General features: G+C 43.7%; 3 protein-coding genes and 1 non-coding gene across 5 annotated transcripts; 1 reads left to right on the top strand and 3 right to left on the bottom strand.

Moving 5' to 3' along the window:
* Positions 1-914: 914 nt before the first annotated feature.
* LOC133143560 (cytochrome b-245 heavy chain) lies at positions 915-6054 on the top strand. Of its 2 annotated transcripts, XM_061265563.1 has the most exons (14): positions 915-1218; positions 2127-2219; positions 2288-2398; positions 2458-2542; positions 2605-2753; positions 2813-2994; positions 3059-3191; positions 3261-3353; positions 3413-3666; positions 4008-4167; positions 4311-4457; positions 4742-4866; positions 4954-5101; positions 5883-6054. In XM_061265563.1, the coding sequence occupies exons 1-13, from the start codon at positions 1174-1176 to the stop codon at positions 5069-5071; spliced, it is 1695 nt and encodes a 564-aa protein (XP_061121547.1). In that variant the 5' UTR covers positions 915-1173; the 3' UTR covers positions 5072-5101; positions 5883-6054. The 2 variants fall into 2 exon arrangements, with proteins under 2 accessions (XP_061121547.1, XP_061121538.1); XM_061265554.1 differs by having other exon boundaries at positions 916-1218; positions 4954-6054.
* A 1-nt stretch (position 6055) lies between these two features.
* On the bottom strand, positions 6056-8213 carry LOC133143569 (dynein light chain Tctex-type 3-like). The gene is made up of 5 exons (XM_061265577.1): positions 8050-8213; positions 7648-7689; positions 7275-7398; positions 6478-6555; positions 6056-6410 (listed from the first exon to the last, which is right to left on the bottom strand). The coding sequence occupies exons 1-5, from the start codon at positions 8068-8070 to the stop codon at positions 6337-6339; spliced, it is 339 nt and encodes a 112-aa protein (XP_061121561.1). The 5' UTR covers positions 8071-8213; the 3' UTR covers positions 6056-6336.
* Positions 8214-8460: 247 nt separating this feature from the next.
* On the bottom strand, positions 8461-8532 carry trnaw-cca (transfer RNA tryptophan (anticodon CCA)). Its single transcript has one exon. It is a non-coding gene; the product is annotated as a tRNA-Trp (tRNA).
* Positions 8533-10190: 1658 nt separating this feature from the next.
* On the bottom strand, positions 10191-15735 carry rpgrb (retinitis pigmentosa GTPase regulator b). Its single transcript, XM_061265503.1, has 14 exons — positions 15602-15735; positions 15183-15308; positions 15018-15110; positions 14880-14942; positions 14658-14816; positions 14413-14562; positions 14114-14272; positions 13888-14043; positions 13226-13350; positions 12993-13169; positions 12770-12926; positions 12518-12612; positions 12376-12435; positions 10191-12156 (listed from the first exon to the last, which is right to left on the bottom strand). Exons 1-14 carry the CDS (start codon positions 15630-15632, stop codon positions 10411-10413), a joined length of 3297 nt encoding a protein of 1098 aa, XP_061121487.1. The 5' UTR covers positions 15633-15735; the 3' UTR covers positions 10191-10410.
* Between the last annotated feature and the right edge of the window lie 135 nt (positions 15736-15870).

Raw genomic sequence — 15870 nt, 5'->3', positions numbered from 1 at the left:
ATTTGTGAAATGGTCTATGAATACAATCCCCAGATTATTGGACGTAAAATGGCAGGATGCCTGAATTAGTTTTGCTTATTGTAACATTTTCATGGAGTTTAGGACTCACTCAGTCGCTTTGGTCATTTGAGAACTTGAGCAGAATCCTGGGTCGGTTCAATTTTGAACCCAAATTGGACTGTTTTTAACCCAGCATTTTTAAAAGTGTAGTACGTTGTCGTTCTGCTAGAGGGCGCTATATAAAAGCAGTCTGATTCCTTATTGCTGCAAATTAAATTGAGTGGCGTGTTTGTACCCACGTTGCTGGTAGCTTGGAGATGAGATAAGTGTTTTCCGACTTTTATTAAGCCAGGGCGAAAAAATAAACTAATCCAAAAGTAATAACATCGAAATAATTACCTTGACTAAATTTACTCCTGATTAAACTTCAGTCAACTTCGGGCCTGTAGTGTGTATCTTCTACCATCTAGTGGAGAAGCATTTCATTATTCATATACGTCATAATTATAGAGAGATGAACGTGCGTTTATTTATTTCGTATGAATTTATGATTTGTGAGCAATAATTGCCAGACCAAAAGAAATCACATTGGAGAGAAGAAAAAGTTAATAAGCTCAAACAAGAATGACGTAAATCTCGCTGCCAGGGACACATTGCCTGCATAAAGAAAAAAAAAAGTAATTACAAAACGACAAGTAAGGCCGCCATTTACGTATTGATTGGCGCAATCGGGTGAATTGTCTCTTGTTTGAAACAGGAAAACTAAAGCAACTCTGTTTGCTTGAAGTTTTGAAATCGGCCACTTCCTCCACCTCTTTAACATCCGATGTCACCTTCCTCCTCAACGGTCTGTTAAAAAGATGAGCGCTCAACCGGTGACACAACACGTCTGTCAATTTGCGCCAGGAGAAATCAAAACGGATTTCTTCTGTCATGGACGGTGGCAATCAACACGACGTGCTTTCATTGCCTTGACTAGAAATAAGCCGCTGGTGAAGAAATCCCTCAGCGAACGTGACATCACGTAACTGGCACAGATGATTTCAGGAGCGCATTTTTCAGATCCACTTCCCTATTTGCGCCAAACAAAAAAGGTTGACCCGGTAGAGAGCGCGCATTCATTCGCTCTTCTGCTTTGCACCAGCACCACACTCGCGCCCGCTCGGACTCGGCATGGGGAACTTGGCAGCCAACGAGGGACTCTCCATCTTTGTCATTGTGAGAATTATTTTGCTTTTGTTTTGAAGGTTACCACGCCAAGGATGAGTTTATTTATTTATTAAATTATTTATTTATTAAAAATATATATATATATATATATATTTATTTAGGGGGAATTTATTTATTTATGCATTTATTATTTAATTCATTAACTTATTTATTTATTTTGTATTTTTTTTAATTATTTGATTTCATTCATCTTTTTATTTTATTTTTTTATTTTTATTCATTCATTTTGCTTTTGTTTTAAAGGTCACCACGCCAAGGATGAGTTGTTTTATAAAATTATTTATTTATTTAAAAAAAAAATATATATATATTTATTTGGGGGGGAATTTATTTATTTATGTATTTATTATTTCATTCATTAACTTAATTAAGTATTTATTTATTTAGTAATTTTTTTGAATTATTTCATTTCATTCATTTTTTTATTTTATTTATCTATTTTCATTCATTCATTCATTCATTCATTTAATTATTGCTTTCATGCAGAAGCCTGAACACTGTTAAATTTGACAGCGATTATCCGAAAACCAATATCAGTCCTCCAGGGCTTCTGTCCTGCATGTTTTAGACGTCTCCATCCTCCAACACACCCGATTCGAATGATCACCTCATCGACAAGCTTCAAGGAAGCCTGGTAACGATGCTGATCATGTGAATAGGGAGGAGGGAGACATCTAAAACATGCGGCCCAGGATGACCCGAGGCTTGAGTTGGAAAGCAAAAAGAAATGAAAATTCAAATTTGCTTTGAACTTGGGTTCATTCTAAACACAATCTCATCCCACTTCGATAATTTCACTCTTTCTATTCTCAGCGCCGACAATCAAAAATGGCAGCCTAACTCATTAAAAGTGCGGTATCAGATGAACTCAGTGTACTTGTCGTTGTCTGCTTCAGCTGGTTTGGCTTGCCATTAACGCCTTCCTCTTCGTCCATTTCTACATGGCCTTTCTGGTCGACAAATGGTTCTACACGCGTGTGCTACTCGGGGTGAGTCCGGCGCCGTACGTCTCCCACCGGCACGCTCGTCTGATTCGTTTAGCGTGTTTGATTCGCAGCACGCTTTGTCGTGGGCTCGAGCTCCGGCCGCCTGCCTCAACTTCAACTGCATGCTCATCCTGCTACCCGTCTGCAGGAACCTTCTCTCCTTCATGCGCGGCTCCATCCAGGTAGGAAAAAGGTTCCGACTCGATCCGTGACTTTGCCGCTAACCGAAACGAGTAATCAGTTCTGCAGCCGCACAGCCGCTCGGCAGCTGGACCGGAACATCACTTTCCACAAGCTGGTGGCGTACATGATCGCTTTCCACACAGGTGGGATGGCCGTCGCCGCCGAGCGCGACCTCTGACCTCATCTTGTCGTGATTTGTTTTCAGCCGTGCACATCGTGGCGCACTTGTTCAACTTTGAGTATTTCATGGACGCTCAGCTGAACCGCAACGGCAGCCTTCTGCCTTTCGTTCTGTCGGAAATCGGCAACGGAGACAACGCGTCCTTCCTCAACCCCATCAGGTCCAACGAAACGGTGCGTAGAACTTCGCACCGAAAAAAGGCAGCAACTACATTTTTTTTGGTTTTTAACAGAATCCAACCATCGTCATGTTCACCACCATCGCCGGCGTGACGGGCGTGGTCATCACGCTGGCCCTCATCCTCATCATCACGTCTTCCATGGAGGTCATCCGCCGGTCCTACTTTGAGGTGTTCTGGTACACCCATCATCTTTTCGTCCTCTTCTTCATCGGACTGGTATTCCACGGCTTTGGGTAAGGAACTCAAACGTTCACCATCTTCTCTGATGTTCCTCAATATTCGCACTTTACTGCTCAGGAGGATCGTGCGAGGTCAGACAGCTAGCAGCCTGACAACCAACAACCCGCTAGCATGTGCAGACCACTTTGAAAACTGGGGGATGAATGAAACAGACTGCGCCATTCCAGAATTTGCCGGAAACCCGCCAATGGTACGCAACAGAACCTCCTGACTTTGATTGGAATTCCGAGCCGGATTATTTCATCTCGCATCTTTCCAGACCTGGAAGTGGATCGTGGGACCCATGATTTTATACGCGTGCGAGAGGCTCGTCCGACTCTATCGATCCCACCAGAAGGTCGTCATCACAAAGGTAAAGTAGAAACGTGACCTTGTGATGTCATCAATCTGACGGGGGGGGTGTCGACACAGGTGGTGATGCATCCCTCCAAAACCTTGGAGCTTCAGATGAAGAGGAAAGGTTTCCACATGGAGGTGGGCCAGTACGTCTTCATCCAGTGCCCGTCTGTCTCCAGACTGGAATGGCATCCCTTCACCCTGACCTCAGCCCCCGAGGAGGACTACTTCAGCGCCCACATCCGAATCGTCGGAGACTGGACTCAGGCCTTGTACGAAGCCTGCGGAGGAGACAAAACCGAGCCTCAGGAGGCTTGGAAATTGCCAAAGTATGAAAACACTCTCAAATTGTCACTGATTATGTTTGATTGCGGTTCGCGCTACGTAGTTGTTGGGGGAAGGCGTCTCGGGCTCATCTTCACGCTAGGTGGCCCATTGTGGTGCTGTAATTCTTCCCATTTAAAGAGAAGACGCAATGGATGCGTCAATCGGAACAATCGGATCTGAAATGCGCCGCCGCAATCTTGCTGGGAAATAGAAAACGTTTCTCCATTTGGACCAGACAATATCAAAGGCATGCGGAACAAAATGATTCATCTTTAAAAAGTTCCTCCCCAAAAGTTAGAGAACATTTATTTCTGCTTTAAATGGGTTCGGCGGGTTCTTCCAGGGTGGCCATCGACGGGCCTTTCGGTACCGCCAGCGAGGACGTGTTTCGGTACGAGGTGGTGGTGCTGGTGGGGGCGGGAATCGGGGTCACGCCTTTTGCGTCCATCCTCAAGTCGGTGTGGTACAAACGGATCCAGAACAAGGATGTCTTCACCAAAAAGGTAAGTCCACCGAGAAAAAATGATTTTCCAAGATGGCGTGGGAACTTTAAACATTGCAACCAGAACTCTTCTTCGTGATGATCACCATCATACATCGTTTCCTCTTGAGAGTCCAAACCAGAATCATCTGTGTCCCTGTCCAGATCTACTTCTACTGGCTTTGCCCCGAGACGCAGGCCTTTGAGTGGTTCGCCGACTTGCTGCAGTCGCTGGAGAGCCAGATGGCGGCAAAGAGTGTGACGGACTTCCTGAGCTACAACATCTACCTCACCCGCTGGAAGGAAGCAGAGGTGTGGGAAGCTTTTCTGGCCTTCCAGCATGGTTTTGGTACCGTAATTTTCGGACTACAAGTCGCGTTTTTTTTCATAGTTTGGGTGGGGGGGCGACTTATACTCAGGAGCGACTTATATACATATATGTTTTTTTCACTTAATTGGGCATTTTATGGCTGGTGCGACTTATACTCCGGTGCGACTTATAGTCCGAAAATTACGGTATTTTCTGGTGACACCAGCACCAAAAGACCATTTTTTTCCAGAAAGAGCCTTTCTTGATTTAACTCTGCTGTTTATAGGCGGCCCACTTCTGGGTACACCACGAGGCGGAGAATGACCCCATCACAGGGCTTAAGCAGAAAACTCTTTACGGAAAGCCCAACTGGGACACAGAGTTCACCGGCATTGCATCCAAGCATCCTGGGTGAGATCACATCCCTCTTTGTTCATTTATCCAGATTCCAAAAAATAGCAGTTTTGGAATAAGCGTGTTGAATTTACGCTTCCACAGAACCAAAGTCGGAGTGTTCCTGTGCGGGCCGCCACAGTTGGGCAAGTCGCTGGAGAAACAGTGTTTGTCACACTCGGAAGCTGACGTCAAGTTTATCTTTAACAAAGAAAACTTTTAACGGAGTCAATGCCTTGAGAATTTGTCCGAGGTTAGTCTAAAAATTATTGTCCGGAATTATCTTGAGTAATTCAGAAGCTACTCAGATAATCTGCATAATCAAATCTGGAGTGTTTCAATATTATTATACTCGCGCTCTTCAAAAATAAGAGCCCAGAAGCTTTCTTGATGGAGATTTTGAGGAAGCTCTGACATATACCTCCCACCAGATGTTTTGCAAATATGCCACTGTTGCACAAAAAGCAAAGAAATAGACCTGCCGGTACTTTCCACGTTGACATTGTTCTGCTTTGGCAATGCTTCAATCGTTGGTTTCACAACCACTTCTGTTTTTCCTCATTGAATCGTTATTTTGGTTTTACCGATTTGACACGATCTTCACGTACAAACAAGAAAACTTTCACTTCTTCCTTCAGAGTCAAATGCAGAAGTTCATCAGGTTGATGTAATAAGTAAATATACGGAGTAATAAAAATGAATTGCCTTCAGCAACAGCTTGGAGGGATCAATTTATAAAAAAATTAAAAAAAGTTGATTATTATTATTATTATTATAATTTAAGACAGAATGACACCATGGGCAACATTTTCAGATTAAAAAAAAAAAAAAGATTGGGGGGTATGGCTATAAATTTAGCAAATTCATTCACCATTAAGTCTACACAACTTGATTTTTTTCCCTTAGTAATGCAAAATACTATGCTAAATAAAACGCTAAAGTTCCCAAAATTCAAAATATGAGTCACTTATGATCAAGCAGCTAAGATTTCAGTTAAATAAACATTTAGAGTTTTATTTTTTCTGTGTTTGCAGAAAGAGTTTGCAGTTTTTCATCCTGTCTGTTTAGATCACGATCATCAATCCCCAACAAGAAGGTTTTAAACTTAACTACAAATACAAACGGGAAAAAAAAAAAAGTAAATCAAAAAATTTAAAAAAACACCAAAGGGATGAAAACTGTTCAATAAATCTTTTAACAAATAAAGTGAGGATGCTTGTTCTTTTAATTGGAAAACATGCTTATCAAGACAAATATTCCTTCTGACATTTTACATGACAACAGACCGAATAATAGAATCGAATAGCGTTGTCACGAACAAAATTTGCCGCCACTCATTGTGCAAAGTTTGGAGCTGCATAAAGATTGTGGTCATTATTCGTTTCAATATTATGTACAGTACAGCCCGGAAAGTTCTACACTTACTGTGCATTCACATCCGGAGTGGAAGTGGCACTTTTGGTTGTTTCCCCAGAAAGACGCCGCTCTCTACGCAATGGCAACGGCAAACACGCTGACCACGCAGTACATGGTGCGGCTTTCCCATCTCACCGTGGAGCTACCTGCAAACATACGAGTGCATTAAACAAAGTGTCATTTAAGTCAGCCTGGCTGATTGTCCTCACGTACCGTCCGTGGTTGTGTCCCAGTAGCAGGAGTTTGCTGTGTGGAGGCCAGCACCAGTTTTCTGCATCAGGGAGCAGGTAACTATAGACAAGAAAAATACATATAATTAGGCATGACCCTTTAATTTCAGTATCGTATTTTCCGGACTATAAGGCGCACCTAAAAACCTAAAATTTTCTCAAAAGCCGACAGTGCGCCTTATAGTCCGGTGCGCCTTATATATGGACCAAATTCTTAAATTTAAACTGGGCCGAAGCATTGTGTCATGAAATCAATCATAAGTGGCCCGCTGAAGACTATGAATCATGAATCGAAAAGACTATGGATCATTATTTTGTGATTATAAAATAATTTGTTGCGTCTGAAGTTGAAATAAAATAGATAAAATGGAGAATAATTTGGTTTGGATTCAAAATCTGACATGGTGCATTAATGGTGCGCTTTATTGTCCGGTGCGCCTTATATAAGGACAAAGTTTTAAAATGGGCCATTCATTGAAGGTGCGCCTTATAGTCCGGTGTGCCTTATAATCCGGAAAATACGCTAATAAAAATAGCATGGGGCAGGGTAGTAGTCACACAGACACAACTGAAAAAAAAAATCACAGAGGATAAAGAATCTATGCTTAAGAGAATTATTATATTGTCTATATGCGTTGTGGTAATTTGTGTTCTAGTGAGGCGCAACTTGCGTGGCAGAAGTGTTGGAGCAACATCTTGTATCCCAAAAAATGTGCAAGTCAATTCATTCGATCATCACAACTTATCATATAAGTCACTATATTGCTGAATCAAACATACCGATAAACTTATACTGTTTTCCCAGTTTGACCAGTTGCATGAGGCAGCGCTCTACTATAGCGGAGGTCCATTTGTTTACCAGATTCTGGTTGTAGTCATCGCCGCCCACTACAGTCTCAATACACTGAAAGACCAAGCACAAAGAGAACATGTCAGATGACACCACGGGATGCAGGAGTCAACAGACCAGAACCATGAGAGCTTCTTTCAACGCCTCAGGCTTCATTCCTTTCAAATAAAATGTGGCATCGAGTTAGTTATGGAAAAGGGGAAACTAAAGTCCATTGCTAATGTGTCATCCTCATAAATGTCAAAAAATAGTCTCACACAGTAATATACATATTGGAACATTTCATAAAGATAAAAAGATTACCTCTTTGACAATGTTATCAGCTTCTTCGGTGTTGAATGAGCCCTGAAAAACCAGCATATGATGAATAGTGCAATGTTTTATAAAATATTTTTCCATCAAGCAATGGGGTTTGATAAACGCAAATACGGGTCGTTTTTGGAACCAGTTATCCGCGATAAACGAGGGATTACTGTATGACTGAAAACTACACGGCATGAAAAACCTTAACACTGTAGTAATAGTAGTAGTAACGCTTTGTTATCCATTAGGAACTACGATAAAAGTGTAATAGACTATGTCACGACTCGCAATTTAAATTACATCAAGTACACAGGACTACGAATTTGGAGACTAGCTAAACTGATATTAGCAAACAAGCATTTAGCTATCCCGCCTTGAATAAAGAAGGAGAAAACTACGAACCTCGTTATGATACTCGTCCATCTTGTCGTTTTTTACTCTTGGAGTGGTCACAAAAGTGTTTTGTTGTTTGTTTACAACAGCAGAAAATGAAGCGGAAAAATAAACTCAAGGCGTAGCTTTCCGCTACAGCTAGTCAACGACGTGCAATTTGAAGAAGACGCCCGATTCACTAGTGACATCTGCTGGTTGGAAGACCGTCTGGTCATGTCAACTTTTAAACCTGTCATTGACGTCATAACGCGTTTTAAAATATTTGACTTCAGCTGGTATAAAAAAAAAAAAGGATTTGACTCTCGTTCGGCTGTAGTAAAATAGATATTTGCAAATCCAAAAGCCGAGATATTCAAAGTAGTCATATTTAAGGGATAGATAATGACGTTATTGATCTAAGGAGGAAATTCAAGAAAGATTTGATCCCGACGTGATTTGAACACGCAACCTTCTGATCTGGAGTCAGACGCGCTACCATTGCGCCACGAGATCCGTGAAATGTGCCAAATAAATTCCAGGATTGGTGTCACAATTTATCGGGCGTACCCTGAAAAATGTCATAGCATCCGTCCGCTTGAATGACACTGTTGGTATTTATTTGGATTTCTATCAGAATGTAAAATGAAAAATGTCATGAAATCCATCAGTGGCATATGTTGGCATTTATTCAGATTTCTATCAAAACGCTGAGCTGATATCATCTCTCACTGCAAAAAAAAAAAAAAGCGATTTGATAAATCTGACACATTTCAGCAATTCCACCACATACAGCTCATATTAAAAGTGCAAATGTGCTCCAAAACGTAGAAAAACAAATAATATTCAGATGCAAAAGTGTTGAGCTCAGAGGAGGTTGCAGGCTCCAGAGGACGGCCTTCTCGGTGGGTTCCTCTGCGAGTCAGCAGATGATGGAACCCGCGTCCGGGCCTGCTGAGAATTTGAGCTTGACAGCCGCCTGAAGAGCGACAGCTGAAACAGACCACACAAGCAGAAAAGGTCCCAATAAGTCAATATTTACATTCTTAAATATCAAAGTAATTAGTGTGTCCCAAAAATTATTTATTAGGTCCACACTGCTGCCACCGCTCACATCGACCCAAATGATACCAAAACCAAATCAAAAGAAGTCATCACCTTCATTTTGGAGCCTGATTGGCTCTCTGAAACGACGTCTGCCGTCCCATTGGCAGGTTGAGTGTCACCAAGTGCCGTTTCTTCAGCGGAGGCGTCGTTCCCGTTGACTCCCGGCGTGGTGTTGAGAAACTCCGGTGCTTGCTCGCGCGGCTCCCCGACCGGGGCAGGTTCTTCCGACGGCTCGTCGACATTCCGTAGCGTTTCCTCCCATCTCTGCGCCGGCACGTCTTCCTCGCTCCGATCGGACTCCTCTTCTTCATCTTCCGCACCTTCGCTGTCAGTCTGATCAGATTCGTTGGTGGAATCCTAACAAAAGTTGGAGTAAAGAAAGGAGAGCAGTTGAGGAGCATCTGACTTTCGGTTGTGCTGGCAGGTCAGACGAGGGAGAAGCTACAACATGCAGGAAGGAGTTAAGACCATTAGGAAGACTCAACTAATGTGAGCGGAACTCAAGAACCAACAGAGGAGCGTTATCGAGGCCTCTTCAGGAATTGATGGGAAATAACTAGAGGAAGGGATGGAGGTCACTTGAAGGGTGAAGGAAGAAAACAAGTCCCACCTGCTTTCTGAACGTGGCCAATCATCTTGCGGCAACAGCGGCACGTGATTCCAGATTGAATTTTTGCACTACTCAGCGGTATTTATAAAGTGAATGAAAGAAAAAATAAATTCTCAAATTGACGTCTGAAATCGTTTCATCGCCGTCAAGGTGCTGACCGACATTCAAAATTGATATTCGGATTTATTTACTTCAGCGTATCATTTTTTTTCCTCTCGGCCAATCAGATTTCAGCTTCCGTGTGTTGTCATGCTAATGTAATCTGCCCACAGCCTTTTGATGCTATTTGTGCAATAAACAATAGTTTTTTATATATATATATATTAAACCAATCAGATTTCATATTGATTGTTGTGCCCTGATTAGATCAAGCACGATTCATAATTACGCGTGAGTTTGACGTTTATTGTAGTTTGACCAATGTTGAGTTGTTTGAAGGCGACAAATTTGAAAAGAAACTGAATGCTTTTTCATTCTCAAATATGCAAATTGCCAATAATGCTCATCAGTATTATTGTTGACAATATTTCTTAGCGGTGGCATTAAAAAGTGGATGAGGTCTGCTAATGAAAGAGCATTTATTTGAAAATGCAGGCTGGAAATACCAAAAAAAAGAAAACAACCATTTTAGGTGTGTGGAGTCCCAATCAAAGCAGAAGACAAATATTACGTTCTGCTTATTTCAGGTTGAGATACTGCGGCAGAACATCATCCCAGAAGTCTTCGGCCTCTCCGGCTGCCTGACCTTTGACTCCTGACCTCCGTTTTCGCTGACTTTTAGGGCTTATCTTTTTGACCTCTTCTTCTTCCTCATCCTCTTCATCTTCATCCTCACTTTCTTGCTCCTCTTCTTCACTCTCATTTTCATCACTCTCCTCCTCCTCCTCCTCCTCTTCTTCATTCTGCTCTTCCTCACTCTCTTCCTCTTCACTCTCATCCTCTTCCTCATCTTCGCTTTCTTCTTCATTTTCCTCCTCTTCCTCGGCCTCCTCCTCACCTTCTGTTTCACTTTCTGCTTCCTCGCTGCTTTCCGCCTCTTCCTCTTCACTTTCCTTCGAATCTTCCTCCTCACCCTCCTCTTCTTCTTCCTCACTTCCATCCTCCTCCTTTTCTTCTTCTTCTTCTTCTTCACCTTCTGATTCTTGCCCTGACTCATCCTCCGCTTCTTCGGTTTCTTCTTCAACAGCCTCATCTTTGCTCTCTTTTTCTTCATCCTCCGTTTCTTCTTCTTCACCTTCTGATTCTTGCCCTGACTCATCTTCTGTTTCTTCTTCAACAGCCTTCTCTTTGCTCTCTTTTCCTTCATCCTCTGTTCCTTTTCCAACTGACTCTTCTTCCTCCTCCTCCTCTTCCGCTTCTTCTGTTTCTTCTTCAACGGCCTTCTTTTTGCTCTCTTTTCCTTCGTCTGTTTCTTTTCCACCTGTCTCTTCTTCTTCTTCCTCCTCCGCTTCGTCTGTTTCTTCTTCAACAGCCTTCTCTTTGCTCTCTTTTCCTTCATCCTCTGTTTCTTTTCCAGCGGTCTCTTCTTCTTCTTCCTTCTCCTCATCCTCCTGAGCACTTTCACCTTCTTCCTCCTCATCTGGCTCGAGAGTGTCACTGTCGTCTTTTCCGGCGACTTGCTCAGAAGTCTGACTTGCCTCCTCCTCTTGCTCACTTGCACTTGTTACCTTCCCAACTCGGTCTTCCTCTTCCTCACTTGGACCTGCACTCGTCTCTCCGTCCTCCTCCTGCCCGACGGAGTCCTTCACGCTCGGTCTTCCTCGATTGGTGGAAGGACTGCTGCACGGATTGCTATCGGAAAACGTCACTCTGTCAGCGCTGACAAGATGGCCGCCGTCAGACGGCGACGGCAAAGTGAAGGCCGCCAGCTCCTGCAGCAACGGAGCAGCAGCTCCAGCCAGAAGATGCAAAGACGACGGCGCTTCTTCGCCGTCTCTGGACTCAGCCTCTTTTTTGTTTCGCTCATTTTTTGATGTTTTCAAATTTTTGGAGCTGATTTTCTTGGACTTTGCTTCCGCCTCAGGGCGCTGTCCTGGGCCCGCTTCACATGCGTCACTTAAACTGAAGCGTGAAGCCTGTTTTGTGACTTGGATCGGTTTTCTGGTGCGTTGTTTTGAAATTGCTTTTTCTTCTGCATTTTGTTTCTCTTGCTGACTCCTGGCCGTTGCTTTCTTGAACTCTCCCAAGCCCTCCCGAGGCTTCTCAGAAGCCGTCATACGGTTCTCCTTGTTCTCCTTGGTCATCTTTTGAGAGCGAGCGCTTGAGCTCCTCGAGAGCTTGCCGGGCGCCGCTTTGCGAGCGGCCGCAACCTGACGGTTATGTGCTAAGGACGTGGAAGAGAACCCGGGCCGCTCCGAGAGCTTTCTATCTTTTAATGGCTCCTCTTTTAGACTCGTTATGGTCTTACCGTGTTTACCCTTCTTCTATCCCGGGAACCAGAGAGAGGAAGAGGATAGAAAAGAGGCATGCATTAGCGAGTGAGGAAACGCAGCACAGAACAATCATAAAACCTGAAGCTACGAGTCGGAAGCGAGTCGGCTGTTCTCCCGAAGGCGAATTAAAAGAGAAATCCTCAGCAGAACGTACGATGGAGAAGATGTTTTGTACGCTTATAAAATGTGATTAGAACACGTGCAAGTTACCTTCTGAAGCGGAGAGAGTGTGAGTGTTTTATCACCGGGATCCATTTTCATCACATGCGTCTGCCGGGAAGCAAAAGGCAAGGCCATAAGCGGAAATACAAAAATTGTGTCCGCTTGGCGGCTCGGGCTTTGGTTCTCTCACCATGTTGAGGAAGTCTGTGGTTTCTCCCAAACCTTTCGCACTGTCCGTGTCGCTCAGGCTCTCCACAATGTCGTCAGCCTGGCCTGCAGGCGCTTCTGATGATGCATATTTTTATTTTTTTTTAGTTAGCAAGCTACAACTAGCAACATGCTGGAGGTGGACCAGAGATGAAAAGGTACGTCATGTAATCCCGCCGCATCTTGAATTATTAATATTGGGTGTCGGTGAAGAAGATGGGAGTGAGGTAGATACCCTTGTTGCCATGTCGATGAGCGCTATGGAGCACCTTTCTGTGGGCCAGTTCTGACGAAGGCAGGTTGCTGTGGCTGGAGGCAGGAGGCTGGAGGTGCTCGGATTTCACGTTGGCTGATGTTCCAGACAGGCCGCCAAACTGTTCCGGTGACTGCTCCTTTGGCGGTGCCGTTGGGAAATTCAGAACAAGCCCAAGAACTTACAGTACGTGTGTCCAACGCACCCTCTCCCGACGGCGGACACGGGCCGGGTTGGAGGTGTCGCCCGTGTCCCCCAGCAGCTCCACGTAGGGCTTCTCCAGGTAGTCCTCAGTCACGTCGTTGTCTTCCAGCAACACCGCGCCGCAACTCGGGTCTCGGGGTCGCGCCAGCACGACCATGTGACAACCGCCGCAAACTGCCTGCAAATTTGGGAGAGCTTTGCGATGGCAACACATGTGTGAAGGAGAGCACGTACTTCTTGGACATGGCACTTGATGAAGCGTGGACACAGAGTTGGTTTGAACTGGTTGGTGAAGTTTTCTTCTCCTAGGCCCAGTTTGCCGTTTCTGCCGTCACCGAAGGTGTAAAGAAGACCGCTGTCTGAAAACAGAAGCAACCTTGAAAAACACAAAGAGGCTGGGATGGGAAGATTAAAAATAAATCCCCCAAAAAATGCCAATAAAAATAAATTAATTTGATTCATAAAAAATAAATGATTGCGTATGTGTGACAGAGCCAGTCTGTAAAAGTGAATTTTAAGTCAGCAATTTAACTCTAAATGTTTTAAACACGGTCTTTCACTTAATATTGCATTATTTTTAAAAATAAAATATAAAGAAATCAAATAAAATATTTATTTTTTGGAAAATAATGATTAACATTTTTGCATTTTTTTGTGACGTCATTAACCCAAACCGATTTGTTTGTGTCTTTTCTGCAGTTTTTAAATGAGTCTCTTATTTTTCAATAAAAGGATGCAAATTAACACATTTTAAACTCCAATTCAACGATGAATCCACGTAGTAATGGACGAATGATTTAATTATCATCATAATTAAATACAGCCCTAGTTTCAAATCTTTCAACGTCATTTGAAAATTTTGGTTCCCATTTAATGAACACAAAGCTGTCAGTCACCTGTGATGACCGCTGAGTGGTTCTCGCCGCATGCCACTTGACGCACCCGACCTTTCCTAAAGTGCTCGATTTGGCGCGGCAGGCGCAATTCAAATATGAACGTCCCGTGGCCCAGTTGACCGAATTGACCCAAGCCAAAGGCATACACGCCATTCTCTGAAAAACAACAAACAATATTTCGTGCTGGCAAAAAAGTCTACAAAACCCAAATCTTGGTTTTCATTACCTGTAACAGCCACGGTGTGTCCTCCACCGCAGGCCACCTGAGTGACCGGCTCAGGCATACTTTTTACGAGCTGGGGGACTCGATGACGAGACAGCTGATCCGTCCCCAGACCCAGTTTACCACTGTCGCGTTCCCCGAATGTATACAGAGCTCCGTCCGCTAGCAATCACAAAAATCCATTTCACAAGAACAGCGGAAAAAAAGAACCCGATTTTGCGAAATAGCAAATAATGGGCACGACACTGCGTATAGAACATTTGAAGTTTGCATGTGCCAAATTAATAAATCAGGCAGCTCACCTGTCACGTAAGCAGAGTGGTAGTATCCACAGGACACCCATGCAATGGGCTGCCCCGCACTGACCTCCTGTGGCAAGCACGCGTAGCTCTCCTTCCCCAGGCCCACTTGACCCTCCGAGTTGTCCCCCCACATGAACAGCTCACCGCTCTCTTGAGATGGGGGGCGAGAACAGCCATTCACAATTGTATGCTTTTTATCCAGGGGTCATTGCAGCTGTAGCTGCCATCAACAGCTGACGTGTCACCAGTGAGCGCAGCTGACGTGTTGGAACCGGCAGCAAGCATTTTGATTGGCCCGTAGGAGTCGAAGAACTTCAGTCGCTGGAATGACGTCCGCTCGTTGCAGTCGCCGAGCCCCAGTTGACCTTCGCTGTTGCCACCCGTGGCGTACACGTGCCCCTGAGCTAGAGAGGAAAGACAAACGTGGGGGGAAAAAAAAATGCTTGATGTGATCACGTGATGCTAACCTGTGCAGATGAGCGTATGGTTTCTTCCACAAGCCACGAGCTGTACGTTCTCTGACTTCAGAGCTGAACACAAAACAAAACACACGTGAAGTATCACATTGGCTCGGTGTGCTCATCGCAAATGGATTCAAAGCAAACCTCTGACACAAGTTGGCTTGTTGACGGTCACTTTGGACCCCAGACCGAGCTGTCCCCAATTGTTGCTGCCAAACATGAAGAGTTTCCCATTTTCTGTCAAGACACACAACAATAATAATAAAAAAGAAATCAACTAAACACAGAATATTGTATTATAACACTTACCTGTTATTAAGGCAGTATGTTCATCCCCGCAAGCTATTTTTCGAGGAACATCATTTTTCAGCCAAAATTTACTGGGAATGTTGTCGGCAAATTTACTCTTCCCAAAAGTGAAAACTGCTCCCGTTTCTGCAAGACGATAAACAGAGGGATTCTTAGCAGGGGGTGTCAAATAAATGAAAGACTAAATGAGCTTCTTCTTTTTTTTATTTGTGACACATTGCATTCTATTGTATCTGAATATTAAATGAGCGAATTATTTGCCGTAAAATGGTTCGTTTAAAGACATTTCTTTGAGACTTTAAGGTTGCTTTCAAACGGGAATTTACTCGCTGTATTTTACTATTTGGACGCTCTATGTACAGCTGAGAGTAATTTGAAGCGAACACGCAGAGTAGAAGTTTTTTATTATTATTATTTACCAGGTATCTCGTCCATCTCCTCCCCTGCCATCTTTGCGGGACTCTAATCCGCTTTACTTGGCCTCTTGGGCGTGTTTACCCCCTTCTTGTTTGCGACCCGCTAACCCGGAAGTAAACACAACATTGCCTTGGCTACAAACACGTGATCCTTAAAGGGACAGTACACATTTTGTACGTTGATGCCGCGCAAACGTCTGTGTGACGTCACGTTCACTTTAAATTTAGTTTGTGTGGACATAAAAGTTCGATTTTACAAGCTAAGTGAGGAT

Source organism: Syngnathus typhle, linkage group LG2 (genome assembly GCF_033458585.1).
Source record: "Syngnathus typhle isolate RoL2023-S1 ecotype Sweden linkage group LG2, RoL_Styp_1.0, whole genome shotgun sequence".
Lineage (NCBI taxonomy): Eukaryota > Metazoa > Chordata > Actinopteri > Syngnathiformes > Syngnathidae > Syngnathus > Syngnathus typhle.
This window is presented reverse-complemented; position numbering and strand designations above follow the sequence as displayed.